Genomic DNA, 16866 nt, shown 5'->3' with positions numbered 1-16866 from the left:
ACTTAAACAAAAGTTTTTTCCCTTCTCAGTTGAAAAGCTGAGAAAATTATGCAAAACACTTCTATCAGAAGTCACAGGAAGTACTTTGAAACTTGGAAGAGTAGCTCAGCAAATCCCCTCTATGAAAGTGATTTGATAGATGCATATGAAATGGACAAGGCAGTGATGCCTAGAAGGTTTATGGTTACCCTGTCCACACTTTGATGAAATCTGTAGTACACTCTCATGAAAATCAACTTTAAAAGTAAAAATAAAACTGCCAGCAAGACAGAAGGAAGTAACTTTTAAGACAAAGGAAAAACACAGTAGTATTGTATATCTGCATGTGAAAATCTAGCGCTCAGGGAAGAACAGCTTGCAAGGAAAGTATTTTTCTTTAACAAAGTAGTTGCATCAAAACAATTAAATGTGTTTGTGCAAATGACACAAGAAAACATTTTTGAGAAAATACTCTAGTAATCTTACTCTTGTTAGTCTTTGAACAATTCCCACTTTTCAAAGTTACCAAAACATTGCTATTCCTTCCTGATGACGTATTTCTTGCTTAAGTAGTGTAAGTCAACACATCAGCTTGCAAGCTTGCCTTTCACCTAGTATACACCAAAATTTTAATTCCAGAATAGTGACTACCATTTTCCAAATATAACAGTTTTAGGCTTTCTCAGTAAAAATTGTCTAAAAGAACCCAGTCTACCATGTAATTCCAAACCCTCAGTGAAACTCTTTGAATAAAAGCATACCTATAGTGGAAAAAAATGGAATTTTAACTTCTATGATATCTCACTAAAAAAACATAAAACCAAGTCAAGGATAGGTTGTGGTTGGTTGGTTTTTTTAAAAAAAGCCATTAAACAGTCCAGTGACTGTTTTACAGACAGACTTGAAATAGTGGAGAGAGAAAAGGAAGAGTCAAAGGCAAGGATTCCTTGCTTATTTGTTCATTGAAAAGCAATTAGTTCATTTTCATCAACAAGACAATTTTATTCAGTAGCACATTATATTTCAAGCATTTTTTATATTTCAATGTACACATAAAGTAACTACACTGACTCAAAGCGTCACAAGATTTTTAGAACCTTTTTTATTAGTAATTTAACCCTATCAAACTTGTACAGACACGTAATCACAGAGATTTTATATTTTCTTGGATTTCACTAGCAAAAAAATTAACTCTCTCAGAGCAAAAGTGACTCTGGTGAAATCTCCAGAAAAAACAGGTGTATGAGCCATGAATTAAAATTTGGATAAGACTGTGGAAAAGGCTACAGAAAATACTGTTTCATCAGAAATCATATTTTTAAACAAACAGAAGTATTATTGCAAAGCAATATCATATAAATAAATAATAATTCTAAATCTGTTAAATTATTTACTTCTTTCAGCCTCAAGTACCTTAAAGGTTAGGGCAAACCTTCAACAGCCATGCAAACACTTTGTTCCTTATCTTTTCGCCAAATTCACATTGACTTCATGCTTTCAGGTAACGGAGAGAGAGGAAGAAGAAAAAAGGGTATCCCTAGCCCCTAACTAAAGCTTGGATACGTCTCTAGAACACATTTTAAAATAAAATCTGCTTCCCTAAAGACTGGCACATTAAAAATAACCTTGCACTGACATTACGGATTTCATCATTTTAATATAAAATTGTGTAAAACTGACTGAAGAAGCAATGCAAGGAAAATGAGCTCTAAACTCAAACTCCAAGCTTTCAGTTAGGTCATGCCCATACCTCTGTATACAGAGCATCATAAAACATGTATTCTAATTTTTCTTGGCTTTTTAAAAGTTATTTTAATAAGAATACTACGGTTTGTACATTTAATAATTTCATCTCTAAAATGGCACCTGCAAGAACACATTCCGGTAATCATTAAAAAATTAGAGACAATTAATTATACAGCTTTTAGGATTCTAATCAAGATCAGAAAGATAAACAGATTGCTTAACTTCTGACAGCACTCGATGTTTACCAGATAAAATACTGTGACGTCAAAAGATTTTAGAAAAAAAATAAAATCAACAGAATTCTTCTGAGGGTGTCATCTGGTGCTTATCTGACCCTCCACACTGAAGCGATTCAACTTACCTTACAGAAGACAATTCACTAGTTTTGCCTCATTAGTTTGTTGCCAGTTTAATGAACTGAAACTGCTTATCACCAAGTCAGTCTTTGCTTTGCGTAAGCAAAGAACAACAACTCCAAGAAAAGGATCTTGCCTTTTCAGTGACACTGTGTCACTGTGAGTTGAAACAACTCAACACTTCATGATTGGTTTTTGAAACTAAAAAAAAAAAAAGGGAAAAATAGAGACATAAAAAGGAAAGGCAGGAGAGGAAAGAAGGATGGATTTGATACAAGTTGCATTCTTTCTAGTTTTCCTGCTTTCTATGAGCAGTTCATTCATTGATTTTTAATCACAGAATTCTTCTGGAAACACAATGGCACATAAATTTAGATTAAATTATTAATAATTTAATATGTAAGGCTTTGTTAAACACACACTAGCAGTGAGGCAGTCCAAAAGCTTCGAAATAAACTTCATATTCCTTCTCTGTTTTAATGAAGAGATAAAGATGCATGCACACACTGCACTATTATACATCCACAAACACTTGATTTTGCTGTTCCTTACTGGGAGACTTAGAAAGAAGTCGTCAGTGTCCAAGACCTTTCCCTTTCCAAGACTCAGTTTCCAATATTTACATGCACATCTCTCTGGTGACTTCAGAAAGTGAACTTCCAAAACTTGCTTTTAGTCACTGAGCATTGGGTACTCAAATGGCACAACACCCTTCTCAAAAAGAGATGGCATCAGTCTCTCAAGTCTGCCCTGTATTGTAATTTTAAGAATGAAACACACTAAACAATCATTTCCAAGACAATCTTCTCCATTGTCACACATCACAGTACTAAGTAAGGTAGAACTGGAATACAAAACTATTAACCTTGATACCATTAGATTAAATAACATTAAAGTGTACTCAGCCAATCAATGAATACTAGCTTGATTAGGAAAGGACATCATTCCCAGCTGTTCTACCAATTAAAAGAATCTTAAATAACAGATTCCAGAGACTTACAAGTCTGTTGTTCATAAGTCTGATGACGTTTTTCTTAAGAGATATAATTTCCAATTATGCCGGACACAAATAAATTAAGAGGAAAATTGCATTTTCCATGGTACTACAACTTAATTTTAGTTCAAGTTCAGGTTGCTGGTGCCCCTAATAATAAAAAGGGCTGCACTTGAAATTATTTTGTATTCTTATTCATCAACTGAAATGGTTTGGTTTTCAAGTCAGGAGTCAACACAGAAAGCACATTTTATGGATCCTCCTCAACTACGGTCACCATAATCACAGAGAAACTCTGTGAGACAGGTCAAATTTCCTACGGTCCTGACAAACATTCCCCTACATCCATAAAAAGGAAAGCTGACACAAACAATTACTACCTGTTACTCCGAAATATCACCACATAGATATCAGAGTCACAAGTTTCAGCAATACCAGTGGTGCGGTTGATACACCCGAGGGGAAGGATGCCACCAGAGGGACCTGGACAAGCTCAAAAAGTGGGCCTGTGTGAGCCCCATGATGTTCATCCAACAAGGCCAAGTACAAGGTCCTCCACCCAGGTCGCGACAACCTCCAGTATCATCACAGGCCACCTGTATCCTGGGCTGCATCAAAAGGAGCACAGCCAGCTCAAGGGAAGTGATTCTGCCCCTCCACTCCACTCTCATGATATCTCACCTGCAGTACTGTCTCCAGGTCCAGAGCCTCCAATAGAAGAAGGACATGGATCTGCTGAAGCAAGTTGAAAGGAGTACCACAAAGATGATCCGAGGGCTGGGGCACCTCTCCTATCAGGAAAGGCTTAGAAATTTGGGGTTATTCAGCCTGGAGAAGAAAAAGCTTTGCCAAAGGCCTTTCAACGTCATCTACCACTGGGTGGGACCCAAAAACTATGAGCTTTACCACCCTGTGCACTACACCAGGAACGAGCTCAGATCCTGACATGGCACCATGGCCTGAGATGGCCATAGAAGAGTTCAGAAACCTCAGTGATATGACCCCTCAAGCAGAAGAAAACAGCGGCAGGGCTGGGCTAAAGAAATGGCTCGTAACCAGGCCCAAACTGCACATTGCAGCCTCCTCAAAAACGAGCAAGCACCATCACTGGAGACACCAGGCATCCTTCAGGACATCTTGGCTATAAAGAGACAATCCCAGTGCAGGTCCCACAGTACTCTGCACCAAAGACAGTAGAAGAGAGCAACGGAGAAGGAATTCAAGAGGCGAGGTACTAGCTCTGATACAGGAAAGGGACCTCTCAGCTTACTCTGGGAGGAATGAGAGCCAACAGCATGGACACTGGGTTTCCTCCAGGGAACAGCAGGCTACAAGGAGCCAATCCTGACACAGGCCCCGCAGTACTCAGCGCTGAACACAGTGGGAGAGACAAAGGAGGATTAGTGATGACTAGTTATCTCTAAGCCCCAGATGGAAAGTCCCAGCTCATTCCAAGGGAAAACAGCACCATCAGCAGAGACACCAGGTTTCCTCCAGGGAATGGCAGGCTACAAGGGCCTGATCCCAACGCAGGTCACACAGCTATGCCAGATGCAGGGCCTGGTAGCACACCCTGTTAAGAGGGGTTCCACTGTGTGCCCTGCTACTAGCATCAGAAGGGATCCTGCTTTACGGCAAAATGGCTCCTACTAACAATTGTGAAAATAAAGTCAAATCCAACCATAAAGCTTGGGGTCAAGAATCTGTTTTCTGTTACAAAACACATCTGGACATCTAAAGGGACTCCTGCAAAGCCTTGTGAGGCTTTGATGATAATAGGATAGAAGCTTGGGTGCTGGCTTTCTCATCCTGTTCCGTGTTATGCTTATCTATTTAATGCACTGAACATTTTATATCAGTGTGTCTTTTCTCCTTAACTTGCATTTCCACAGTATGATCAACTGCAGAGATTATCACTTTTTCTCCTTTCTGCCCTGATACCAATTACATCAATGCCTTAGTAGAAAGAAAACCTCTTGTCCTTCCATATCACCTGTTTACTCCAAACTGACCCCAGAATAACTCTTCCTCTGACTTGCCACTCGTCTCACGAGATGGCACCAATAAGTGAAGTCAACTTACCGTTACTCTACTGCAAAGGGACTGCCTATAATGCCAGTCCAAATTTAACGGCTGCTAGCAAGGCCTTTGGAAAGTTTATTGTCTTCTCCTTCCTCCTTAGAGACTTTAAAAGGAACCCTGAAAGCCTTCAGAGAGACATCTGCCCCCCTGGTATGCTCTGCACAGAGCCTCATATTTAATGCCCTCAGGGGCAGAACATGCTACATACTCCTCAGACCACATCCAAAGACTACCAAGCCACTGGAAACAGCCATCTGACCAAAACCACTGCTATTTTCAAGTCAGACTGGTGAGAAGAGGAGCTTTCTCTACAGACAGAGGGGACACAATAAATTAACTAATTAAATATTGTCTTATTTAACAAAGCCTTTCCACATACAATTGTTTCTATTACGACTTAAAGCCTTGAGATAAGTGACAGATTAAGCATTTTTATCTTACTTTGGCAATAAGGCACTATTTCCCACTCAGATATGCATCACTTCTGACCTTTACTGTCACTTATGAGACAAGCATTGTTGGTTTTCAAGCAAAGGGACAAATGTAAGATCCAAGTCACAGGAACCTAGGATAAAATTTAGAACTACTGCCTTCACAAATGCAAGCTGCAGCATACTTGGACAAAGTTACTGCTTAGTTTGGCTTAAGTTTCCACTTAGTAAAATTAGGCTCTAGACTAGTTTCCACTTTTAACCAGTTTCCCCCATCCTGTTTGGGAAAGGAAGAAATATTAATTGAATCCTCTGAAACACAAAGCCATAAACCCAATCAGAAAACCACTTTTATTGATACACCTGGTACCAAAAGGGCAATTATAGTTACAGCTTTTTAGTAAAATTGAGGATTTTACGTCACCTGTGTCCTTACTACGGACACAAACTAGTCCTATTCTCATTAATCCAAATCTGACTTCAGGATCTTCCACATCCAATAAAGGCAATAGTAAAACATTTTTTCAAGAAGCTAAACTACACATATTTATACAACTGTGCCACTACTGAGACAAATGTTTTTGAAGAAAGCATAATAGTGGTATCAGGAAGTCTCTCATAGGACTGCTCTGATCACAAAAATGAAAATTAAAGAAGTTTAATTTCTACTGCTTAAAGCTGCTAAAGCAGCACTTCAATTGCAACATCAAAAATATAACTCTAATACTAAGGCACTTTGCTTTTTCAATTGAGATTGCAGTTCTTATTCTTTCCTGTCAAATGCTGACAAATGCACTACAGATCATTAGCTCCCCCAAGTGACTATTCCCATCTGCTGTTCCTTCCCCAATACCACGATCCAAAGCTTTTTAATTAAATAATGTTCTTCATAACAGCATTAAAAAAATGAGTACGGTTAATTTTGCAACAACTGCCAGTTACCCTAATGTAAGGGCATCTAACCTATAAGTTATCCAAAAAGCCATAATATTTTTTAAATTTCAAGAAGCTCTTCAGAGGTGAAGAAATTCTACAATAATTTAAATGGGATTCTTTATGCTATGTGGAGAGGAAACACAGACAGATGTATTCAAGGAGAAATATACTACACTTTGAAGTTTATTTCTTCTGCACACTGCAGAAAGGTAACACAGAACAGAAGCATTGCAAGGAATCTAAATTCAATTATATGTCATCCTTATACCACAGATAAAGACATGATAATAATTATTAATTTTCATTTCTTGTGAAAGCAACAAAGAGGAAATACATCTATTTCAAGGAACAGTCTGAAGACAAGATGAAGGCAGGAAAATCCCAACCATCAAGATGATGACCAGAACAAAACTGAAAAATTTAGGATAAAACTTCACATTCTATTCCATTCCACATTCTAGTGTACCAAGTTAAATTCCTGGAAAAGCACAGTAACAAATCAAAGCATCTCATAGAACATGCATGGAAGAATTTAACTCAAAAATAGAAATGTATTAGGCCAAGTTCCCCAACTATTTAAAATATTTAATGTTTTCATCACTAACCTGCATCATTATAAAATAGAGCAGATCACAATTAAATGCTGACTGGGGTCAGACAGTGAATTTTCAATTTTCTTCACAAGTTAAATCCTATCAAAAGAATGATTATTAACAGCTTAAGTGCATTATCAGTTTCACTGAAGCAGACTATAATGTGGAAGAAACTCCCAGAACTGAAGGCAAAATCAGGCATCACCTTTGCCAAGATTTGTGTACAGGAAGTAGGAACACCAAAGGCTGAGATACATAAGTTAACAGAGGGTTAGTTTGTAAAATGAGAAGGAGGACTAGACCGATTTGAGAAACAGGAGAAACAGGAACATGAGTATGTCAGAACAATGACAGGAATCAGAAGTTAGAGGTCTCAGAATATGTGGCAACTGTCTAAAAATTAGTTAAGTGACAGTTCCTATATGAAAACTTCTATGGGACGGCAATGAAAAGTTTTATTCATTGTCATTTTGGGTAACAGAAGCATTAAAAAACAGGTGAGGAAAGAGTAAAGTGCACGGGAACAAGGAAGTGTTAATAATTACAGAAATTAACATGTAAGTTAAATTCACAAGGAATGAAAAAGAAGGTAATGGTAGTTTTCTTTTAAGGAAACATTACTCTAAATCCTGATTTACAGTAACTAGCATTAGTTGCCAATCTGGGGGACTCCACTTCTATTGAGAAAAGCTACCAGTATGACTAGATAACTTCTGATCCTTTAATGCTACAAAGCACAAGTTGGCATATATTAGGAAAAAAAAACAAACGTGTAAATAACAGTGTAAAGAGAATACTTTCCTTATTTTTCCAAAATATCTTAAAGCAACTGCTGAAAGAAGCAGTATATATTAGAGGTGCCTATCTGTATTTCAGAAGCATGCAAAAATTGAGCCTAAGTAGGAGTTACTGTGCAACATAAGACGCATAGAAACAGCCTTGAAGGGCAAAAAAAAGATAAGCAGCATACAGAGTGAAGGTAAAAAATACTTTACATTCCTTTTATGGCTTCAGGTTTCATCATCATCATCATGATTAATTACTTCCCCACTGCTAGGTTCTGTAAGACCAAATACGTGAAAAATAGAAAGCTCAACACCTTAATTCAGGAATTTTTAGGAACACCAATGAACCAGATACCTGGCAGTTTTCCACAAACTTAAGACACACTGGAAGCTTTTTAGTAACAGGTGTGGCAGTTGCCAGAAATATTATATGAAAAACAGAACATCAAATCAATAAACTAGGATTTCTCTCACACTATAAAGATCTAAAAGTACTATTATAACAAAGAAGCATGGCCATTTCTCAAGGGCTTCTGATACAGGCATGCATAAGCAGCTATAAGAAGAAAAAAGAGGGACAAATTAAAAGGTTGGGGTAGGAACAGTGGGACAACTGAGCGGGTGCATACGTAGCATGTGGAAAACCACACAGAAAACCAGTCTCACTGATAAAATTACATCACAAAACGGGGCTTGGGCATAATGTCTACTGAATCCAAACAGGTCTTTTATCACAATCTGGCAGAAATAATATCAGGCACTCCTAACTTAAACATAGGAAAACATCAGATGCCCACAGCTTGTGCCAAGAAAAAAAATACTTTCTAGTTAAAGCCCAATTGTCACTTACCTGTAAAACCATTTACTTTATATAATTCCTTCATATTCTGAATCACTTACTTTGAGATTAAAATATTTTCCTCAATGGCTATTACATTTAAAATATTCACTGTATTTCCCTTTAAATATCTTTAAAATCTCTATTAGTGGCTTTTACTGCCAGAAACTGTCAGGCATCACTACTATAATTACTCATTTATAGTAAGATTTTAATGCTTTAATCTTCTAAATTAATGTAAATCTCAACTGCACACCTGTGTTTGCATATTCTCTTTGATGGGCTCTGTCACCTTAAATGTCAGCATTTACCTCTCCTGGGTGATGCTTATGGATTTCCTGTGCTCCCTATGTGACTGACTTCGCACAAAGACTATTTAATGTGCCTTGACAGTTGAAAATTACATGCCTTACACAAAAAGCTTCAGTATTTACCTGGATGATGACAGCACTGTCCCTCAAAAACTTTCCTTTTTTTATTTTTTTAATTTTGTTTTTAAAGGACATAAAGTATAGAATAGACAGAAATAATTCTAAAATACCTTAAGAACCATTCCATGGTTCTGCTGTCATTGTGATAGAAAACTAGAAAATAAATTGTAGAAATGAAGTAGTTAAGACAACTAGTCTCAGATACTATATATTACACTAGTCTGTATTATTTTTGTACTATTTGCAGGCAAAACAGCACTTAATTAAAGTTGAGGTTTGGTGTTCTGATTAAGAGCCTGACACTACACAGAATACTTCAACCAAAAGGAAAAAAGAAAATAGTTTCATTACTGTCTCAAACTTTGGCCAAAAAGCAAAAGCTGAAACAAGTCATTGTTAGAGATGCTGAATACATTCTCTGAAGAGTTGAGACCACTGAGTTTTTTGAACTGAGAAGTAATCGCATTAAATTTCAAATAATCTTTGTTGGTCTCTATTCTTGGGCAAAACCTTCGTCTCTTCTTATCCAACCTAAGGTATCCATGCTTAGAGAAAAGAAAAAGACCACTGCTATTTATGTAACCTTCCCCCCCACCATTTACAACTAACAGGAATATCAGTTGTCAAAGGTTCAAGCAGGGTCCAATCTCAGTAACAAACTACACCAGAGTTTAAAATAAAAGTGTAATTAATTAAAAACATACAGAAGCCATAACAAGGAATCCCATACACGCACAACACTGTGAGAGAGCAAGGACGAGGTCCATCACCCCATCGCTCCTACTCCCTCGCTTTTATTATTGCTTTCCTTCTTCCTGCTTCATTTCTTCACATTTTATTCAATACTACAAGCTCTCTCTCTTGCCCATTCTGGCACAAATGGCCAGGGTGACATAAATACTAGTATTTCAAAGTAGTGTAAAATTTTAAGCACCAAACCAATGCTCTAGTACACTGAGCAGCACAAATCCAGGCATCTTCCACACTTGTTAGAAAACAGATTGGGCAAAGGTATTTCCTGACAAGTGACTAAAATGCATCTACCTGTTAGTAATTCAAAAGTGTTTCAAATACAAACTCAAATAAAACTTCCAGTTTTTTCTGGAAGTCCAGGTTCTAGAGACTTCTCACAAAAATACTGTAGATGGACTAACTTAATCTAGAGACATCTTTGTAAAAAGATTTCAAGAAAAAACTTACTAAGCTTCACATTTCTACACTATATGTAAATGCAGATAAGCTTATTTTGACAAAGACTGTAATCATTTTGAAATAACAAATACCAAATTTTGAAACACAAATTCCTTGTACTGAAGTAATCACCTTTAATCTGAACACTTTGAATAGCTGATGGCCGCCTTCTCGCAAGTAAATACCAGCTAATACCAGCTTTTCTTCTCTTTTTTAAACTACATCATAATTTTGGTTACACATCTATAATTCAGTAACTCACACAGTATGCACAAACAAGCAGAATCTAAATTCTTTTTAACCCACAGTGATAATATCTTACATTCTTGTGCAATCCATACAGGATTTTCATACTTGTACTATTAAATTTTAATTACGTCCTCAAAAGACATCTTAAGCTTTTTTTGAATGCATGTTTGGTTTTTGTTTTCATATACCTTTCAAGATGGCAGTACTCATCAAATGGTACATTTGTCCCCAAGTCACTGTGGTTTGCTTTGGTTACCACAGCAACATGCCAACATCTTATTAAGTGCTAGAGCCAAGTTTACGAATTAAGATGTATGTTGGCGAAAACTATTTTCTAACTAAAGATAGTAATCTAATGAGAATGGATTGCACACATGCTTCAGGTTAGAAACAAACACTGCCATTGCTTTGTTATCACTTAAACCTTTAAGGTGAATTATCATTGCTTACAAATCACAGAAAGCAAGGTAATTCTGAGCTTCATTTGCCCTTACAGACAAATAAAACATACAAATGTCACATCTGAAGAACATACAGTAGTTCTAACCCATCCAGAGCCTTGACTGCAAAATACCCACTAGCTTTTGTAAACATTGTTACTTTACTCAGAGGTAAACTCAGATGTGGTTGTGTTTTTAAAGGCATAACTTCACTTTTTGTTTTTTTAAATAGTACTAAAACGATTTTAATAATTTTTTTAAAAAGAAAAGACACGCAACATAACACAAACACAGAAAGTAACACACTTACAGCTTCAAATGATAAGTTGACATATTCCAGGAACTTTTGTCTTAAACTGTCAGTTAGTTCATTGAAGCGATATCGCAAGAGATCCATCTCTTGTTGAAGAAACCAACGCCTGAGATCCTCACTGCAAAAAAAATAATAAAAAATTAATACTTTTTCTGATTATGCATTTTCTCTTTCCTTATAAACCAGACATCATATCTAGTGAACACAGCATTAAATGCAATCCTGACTTAGGCATGGGATCCACAAACTGAGGAGCTTGGAAGAGAAGGCAGAAACCTTTCAGGAAGGATCACTCAATCAGAAAGACTTGTGAAGAGACAATACACAAAGAAACATGACTGCAGATGCTTTGGAAAAACAGAAGTAGTCAATCTCAACTCTAAAAATTGCTTTGTGGGAATCAAAGCTGTTAGTCTGTTTTAAATGGTACTCATCATTTCCTTCTTCAGATAAAAATAACCAACTGCAGATAACATTCTCCTCCAATATTTAAAGAATAGCTTTTTTTCTTCCACATGGCAAAATATTTATTTAATGTACAATTAACATCACAATCTGATGAGCAAATACCTCATGAAGCCTACTTCTTTTAATTCTCACTTTAGGGGTATCTCCAGGTGAAGGAACATGCAACCATCTCAGACACTGTTAACAACAGTGCTCTGTGCTTGGCAACAGAGTGTGGAAGTAGGCAAAAGAAAAATACATAACTATGAACTTGGGTGAGGAACACAAATAAAACATCTAACACTTGACAAAAGAGCAAAAGGGGTTTAGCAACTGCAGATGAGCAAGTAGGAGAATAAACAAGAACACAGGGATAGGAGCCAGCAGGTAACAGAAAAACAACACTGAAACCAATCTCTATGAACTCTTAAGTACTCATATTCCTCTTTACATCCCAGCAGTCAAGATTCCCAGGCATCAGCACATTACTCAAAGCTATAGCAAGTAGGTACCGGAATAGTAGCAACAAAAGCCACTCTGTAGTACAAGCACAGAATGCAGATTATGCTTTATTTCACTGTTACAGGGCATTATTTTAAATTTTTTCCTGAGACCTACACTGTGGTCTACTGCTATGACAATTAACAGAGCACAGAAATACCGCAGTCTTACATTACCTTCTTACAATACTTAAGTATCTTTCCCAGAGAGGATCAGTGAATTACAACAGGGTTGTTTGTGTTTTTGTGGACAAAACCTCTGCTTGAAATAGGGTTTGGAGAAATAGAGTTTGAAGTATAACCCTGTGACCAGTTTCAGTGCTTGAGATGTATTAATAATCTGTGCAACTTTAAATGAAGTTAATGCCTTTATGACTGATCTTCTCCAGTTCTTCTGTGATCATTGTAAACATTAACAAAATTTTAGGATGTGGCAATTTTACTCTTTTCCTCTATGCTGAATTTGGTTTTCTAAGCAAAAAGGAAAAAAAAAATAAAAATAAAAATCAAGCTTATATAGTTAGTTACTGTGAAGACCAGCCAGTCTCTTGCTCTTCCACTTCTTCAGGAGAGTAAAACACAGGCTGTAATCCCACCTACCCCCTTAAGTTACCAAAACAAGGAAATGTTACTGTTATCTCTAATACAATACAAACCTGGATTCTTCCTACAGTTGACAGATTAGCTGAGGAGCTGGCTGATGTTACTGTAGATATACTTTAAAACTGACTTTCCTAGGAACATGACCATTAGGGCATTATTTATGTTGGTTTTTTTCCTTATGTCTTAAAAAAATTTACATAATTTCTAAAACCAAATCACATCTTATATTCATGACTTACATTTTTTCAAAATATGCACTCTCACTCTATACACATATCAGTAATAATACTTATTACGCAAGCTTAACTGAAAAGCAATGTCACTGTTTTAGATAACTAACCAAGCTCCTGCTGAGGATGAGACAGTTACAGGTAGCTGTAGACATTAGGAACATCTCCTAATTTTTTTGCTACTTAACTATGTCATGTGCAGAATCCTCAACAACTTAAATCAGATTAGTAGATTTTCAAATTCAAGAGTAATGTGAAAGAACAGCCTCCTTCATAGCAGGGAACAGCACTCAGGGAAAAAAATTCTCTTCACCCTAAGGAGTGGTAGAAAGACTAGAGTATTTCTTACGATGCATAAACATAAAAGTACGTTAGAAAGACATGAAAATGCTCTTAAATCTGGAACCTAAGACTAATACTCACATTTATCCTATGATTCACAAAATCACAGAAGGGTGTGGGTTGGAAGGCACCTTAAAGATCACCTAGTTTCAACCCCCCTGCCATCGACAGAAACCCCTTCCACTAAAGCACTTGACAGATAAAGGTGATGTTACATGAGGTCTGAAAGAAGGGTGTGAGTGAGACTGTTCACTAAAGACTGTACATACCATATCTTAGCAACATTTTTACATTATATGAGAATGAGCTTTAAAGTCTTGGACAATCAAGAGACAATGACACTACAAATCTAACTGACAAGAATGGTGGATCTGACCACTTCAGACCATGTAAAAACCAAACCAAAACAATCCAATTTGTGAGGACTGACGAGAAGTAGGGGGGGGAAAAAAAGGAGGAAAAAAAAAAAAAAGCTGATGTAAACTCATACCCCTGGGTGGCACTGTTGGCCAACTGGAAACTTAAGAATGTGCTGTTGCAGGAAAACAAGTCTGTAAACACAACGGCCTGGCAGTTGTGCCTGCTATTGATCTTCACACACCTGTTCCTCACTGCACAGGTATCACAGACCTAGCTGGCTCATCAAACACATAAATCAGCAAACCATCTTCAGCATCTGGAGGTTTTTCAGGCCTCTGCTACTTCCTGTTCTGATCAAATGGTCTGTAGCAGGCACCCACCATGTTGTTAGCTATCTTGGGTTTTTTTTCCAACACATGGCCCCAAACTCTCAACTGTCTCATGATCCATTCCAAGGAAAAGCCTCATCCATTCCAGCTCCATATCTTGGCTTGGAGCACAATCCCTCCTACTCACCCTCCTGGTCTGTTTTAGCTTACAAATCTGTATCCACATAGAGCAGCACTTCACTCATGTCAGCTATTAAAGTATAACGTCTTCTACCACACTCACCTAATTTAAATAAACTATATTGCAACTTAAAAGTGCAATTGAATTAATGATTTGTCATGGTGTAACCCCAGCTGGCCCACACAGCTGCTTGTTCACTCACTCTCAGTGAGATGAGGCAAGAGAATTGAAAGGGTAAGAGTGAGAAAACTCATGGGTTGAGATACAGACAGTTTAATAGGTGAAGCAAAAGCCATGCAGACAAGCAAAGCAAACCAAGGACTTCATTCACTGCTTCCCATCAGCTGGTGTGTGTTCAGCCATCTCCAGTACAGCAGGGCTCCATCACACATAACAGTTACTTGGGAAGACAAACGTCATTACTCTGAACATCCCCCTTCCTTCTTCTTCCCACGGCTTTTTACACTGAGCATGATGCCATATGGTATGGGACACCCTTTTGGTCAGTTGGAGTCAGATGTCCCAGCTGTGTCCCCTCCCAACTCCCTGTGCACCCCCAGACTACTTGCTGGTGGGGTGGTGCAAGAAGCAGAAAAGGCCTTGACTGTGTGTAAGTACTGCTCAGGAAAAGCTGAAACAAACCTATTTTATCAATACTTTTCAGCACAAATCCAAAACATAGCCCCATACCAGCTACTATGAAAAAAATTAACTCTATCCCAACATATAATCCAAAACAGTAAACTTCCTATTTGTCAGCTGAAATTACAAAAAAAGACTGCAATGGCAAGGACTCAGTTCACACTGATGCATAACAAAGCTGCTAGCAGATACAAAACAGTGACAACCTCTATAATTTCACCCAAAACCTACAGCTAAAGTAGAAGGAATGCACTTGACAAGGCCAACTTTGTGCTTGAAATTTCACACAACACAAAAATTTCAGTGCAACCATTCAAAGCAATGAATTTGGAAGAAAAGCAGAGTCAACAGAGGAAACTTCAAACACAGACACTATTTTTAGTTTTCAGAAACAAGGCTCTCTCTTTTATAAAGCCTTTTTACATAAGTCAGGGCTTTAGTCAGTAATCAGCAGTTCAAGAATATACAACAGCTAATTTAAATTAATTTATCTCCAAATGCCTAACAAACACTTAATACTGGTGTGCTTTAATCTCAAAGAATATGTCAAAAGGAAGAAACTTAAATCAATGTTCCATGAGTAAAATTCAAAGTTCATATTTTTTTTTTAATTATTAGAAAAATCTGGATGTCAGTTTAGACCTCAAGTATCCCTTTTCACCGTGGCTAAAATCAGTATCCTAGCAAAAAAACTCTCTGAGCCTACCTTTCTATTTAGTAGGCATGCAACCCTAAAATATCTATGTCTATAGTAAAGCAATGTAGTGTCTGTATTTATTTAAAATTAAGCGTACAGCATAATCCAAAAAGTACTTACGACTGACAGTAAGCAAGGCGCAGTATGAAATGAGAGATATGGTCTTTTCTTCTTGCATCATAATCATCCTCAACCAAAGCCTACAGAACATATTATTATTATTTCAGAGAAATAATCGCTCCCAGGTTAAAAAATCCAAAATTAATTTATTATTGCTGTTCAACAGTGTATTTAATACCCATATTTAAGAGAATAAATGCAAGACTGTTAAATAAAGTGGTTATCCTAAAGAAATAAATATATACTCTCAAAGAAAAACCACATATCTGACAAAACAACAGAATATAAGTTTTAGGAGTAGTCTTTCATCACTTCTGTTTTGGTTTTGTTTAACTTTTTACTTACTTTGTAGGGAAACTTAAGTTTCCGGAGCTCACCCTCCAGCTTAGTTTTGTATTGCTCATTACCTCTTACATAGCTCACACCAAGGTTTTCAACTACTTTGAGCACTGAAAAAAAAAAAAAAAAAAAGTCCACGTTAGAGACAACGTAGTGAAAATAAATTTCACTGTATTGTTATTAATCTTGGGCAATGCACAAACTAGGTTAAGGCCAGGAATTGCTGTTAATGGTAGGGGAGCAAAGGAGTAAGAAATACAGAGAATAAGGTGTGGCCCACAAGTCCTGAACAGCTTGTCCAACTCTGGAATCCATACGGTCAACAAAGAAAGCACGACAGCTAATTCTGACAGACCAGCCTCGGAACATCAGTTTCTCCTGTAAAGATGGAAACCTTGGATGCAGCGTTTTTCAGGAGTTGAGTGGAGCCTTTGCTTCCAGCCACAACGATCTGAATCACTGCACTGAGGGACATCAAATATGTCACAACACCTAGAAAGTGAAACATGCTCATAAAAATCACCAGTGCAAACCAAAACTACATTGTCCTGATTGCTATACACCAAACACTGGTGTGAAATCAGTCACAGGTCTCCGAAATACCTCAAGCGACACGTTTTCTTTAAGGGGGGGGGTCCATGTCAGCATGAGCAAGCAGCCGGCTGACATCGATAACTGACAGGAGAGCCTCTAAGCCCGCCAAAAACATACA

General features: G+C 37.3%; 1 protein-coding gene across 1 annotated transcript in view; it reads right to left on the bottom strand.

Moving 5' to 3' along the window:
- Window positions 1-16866, bottom strand: part of PRIM2 (primase, DNA, polypeptide 2 (58kDa)) — an 84115-nt gene that overhangs the window by 65283 nt on the left and 1966 nt on the right. Inside the window, exons 2-5 of the mRNA XM_009999273.1 lie at window positions 16549-16646; window positions 16161-16264; window positions 15816-15895; window positions 11362-11482 (exon numbers count right to left, since the gene is read on the bottom strand). Of these exons, the coding sequence (XP_009997575.1) occupies window positions 11362-11482; window positions 15816-15895; window positions 16161-16264; window positions 16549-16646 (403 nt within the window). The remainder of the gene's footprint in view (window positions 1-11361; window positions 11483-15815; window positions 15896-16160; window positions 16265-16548; window positions 16647-16866) is intronic.

The sequence above is a fragment of the Chaetura pelagica genome, unplaced genomic scaffold (genome assembly GCF_000747805.2).
Source record: "Chaetura pelagica isolate M959 unplaced genomic scaffold, ChaPel_1.0 scaffold90, whole genome shotgun sequence".
Classification (NCBI taxonomy): Eukaryota; Metazoa; Chordata; class Aves; order Apodiformes; family Apodidae; genus Chaetura; species Chaetura pelagica.
The sequence above is the reverse complement of the archived record's forward strand: the minus strand, read 5'-3'. Positions and strand labels throughout refer to the sequence as shown.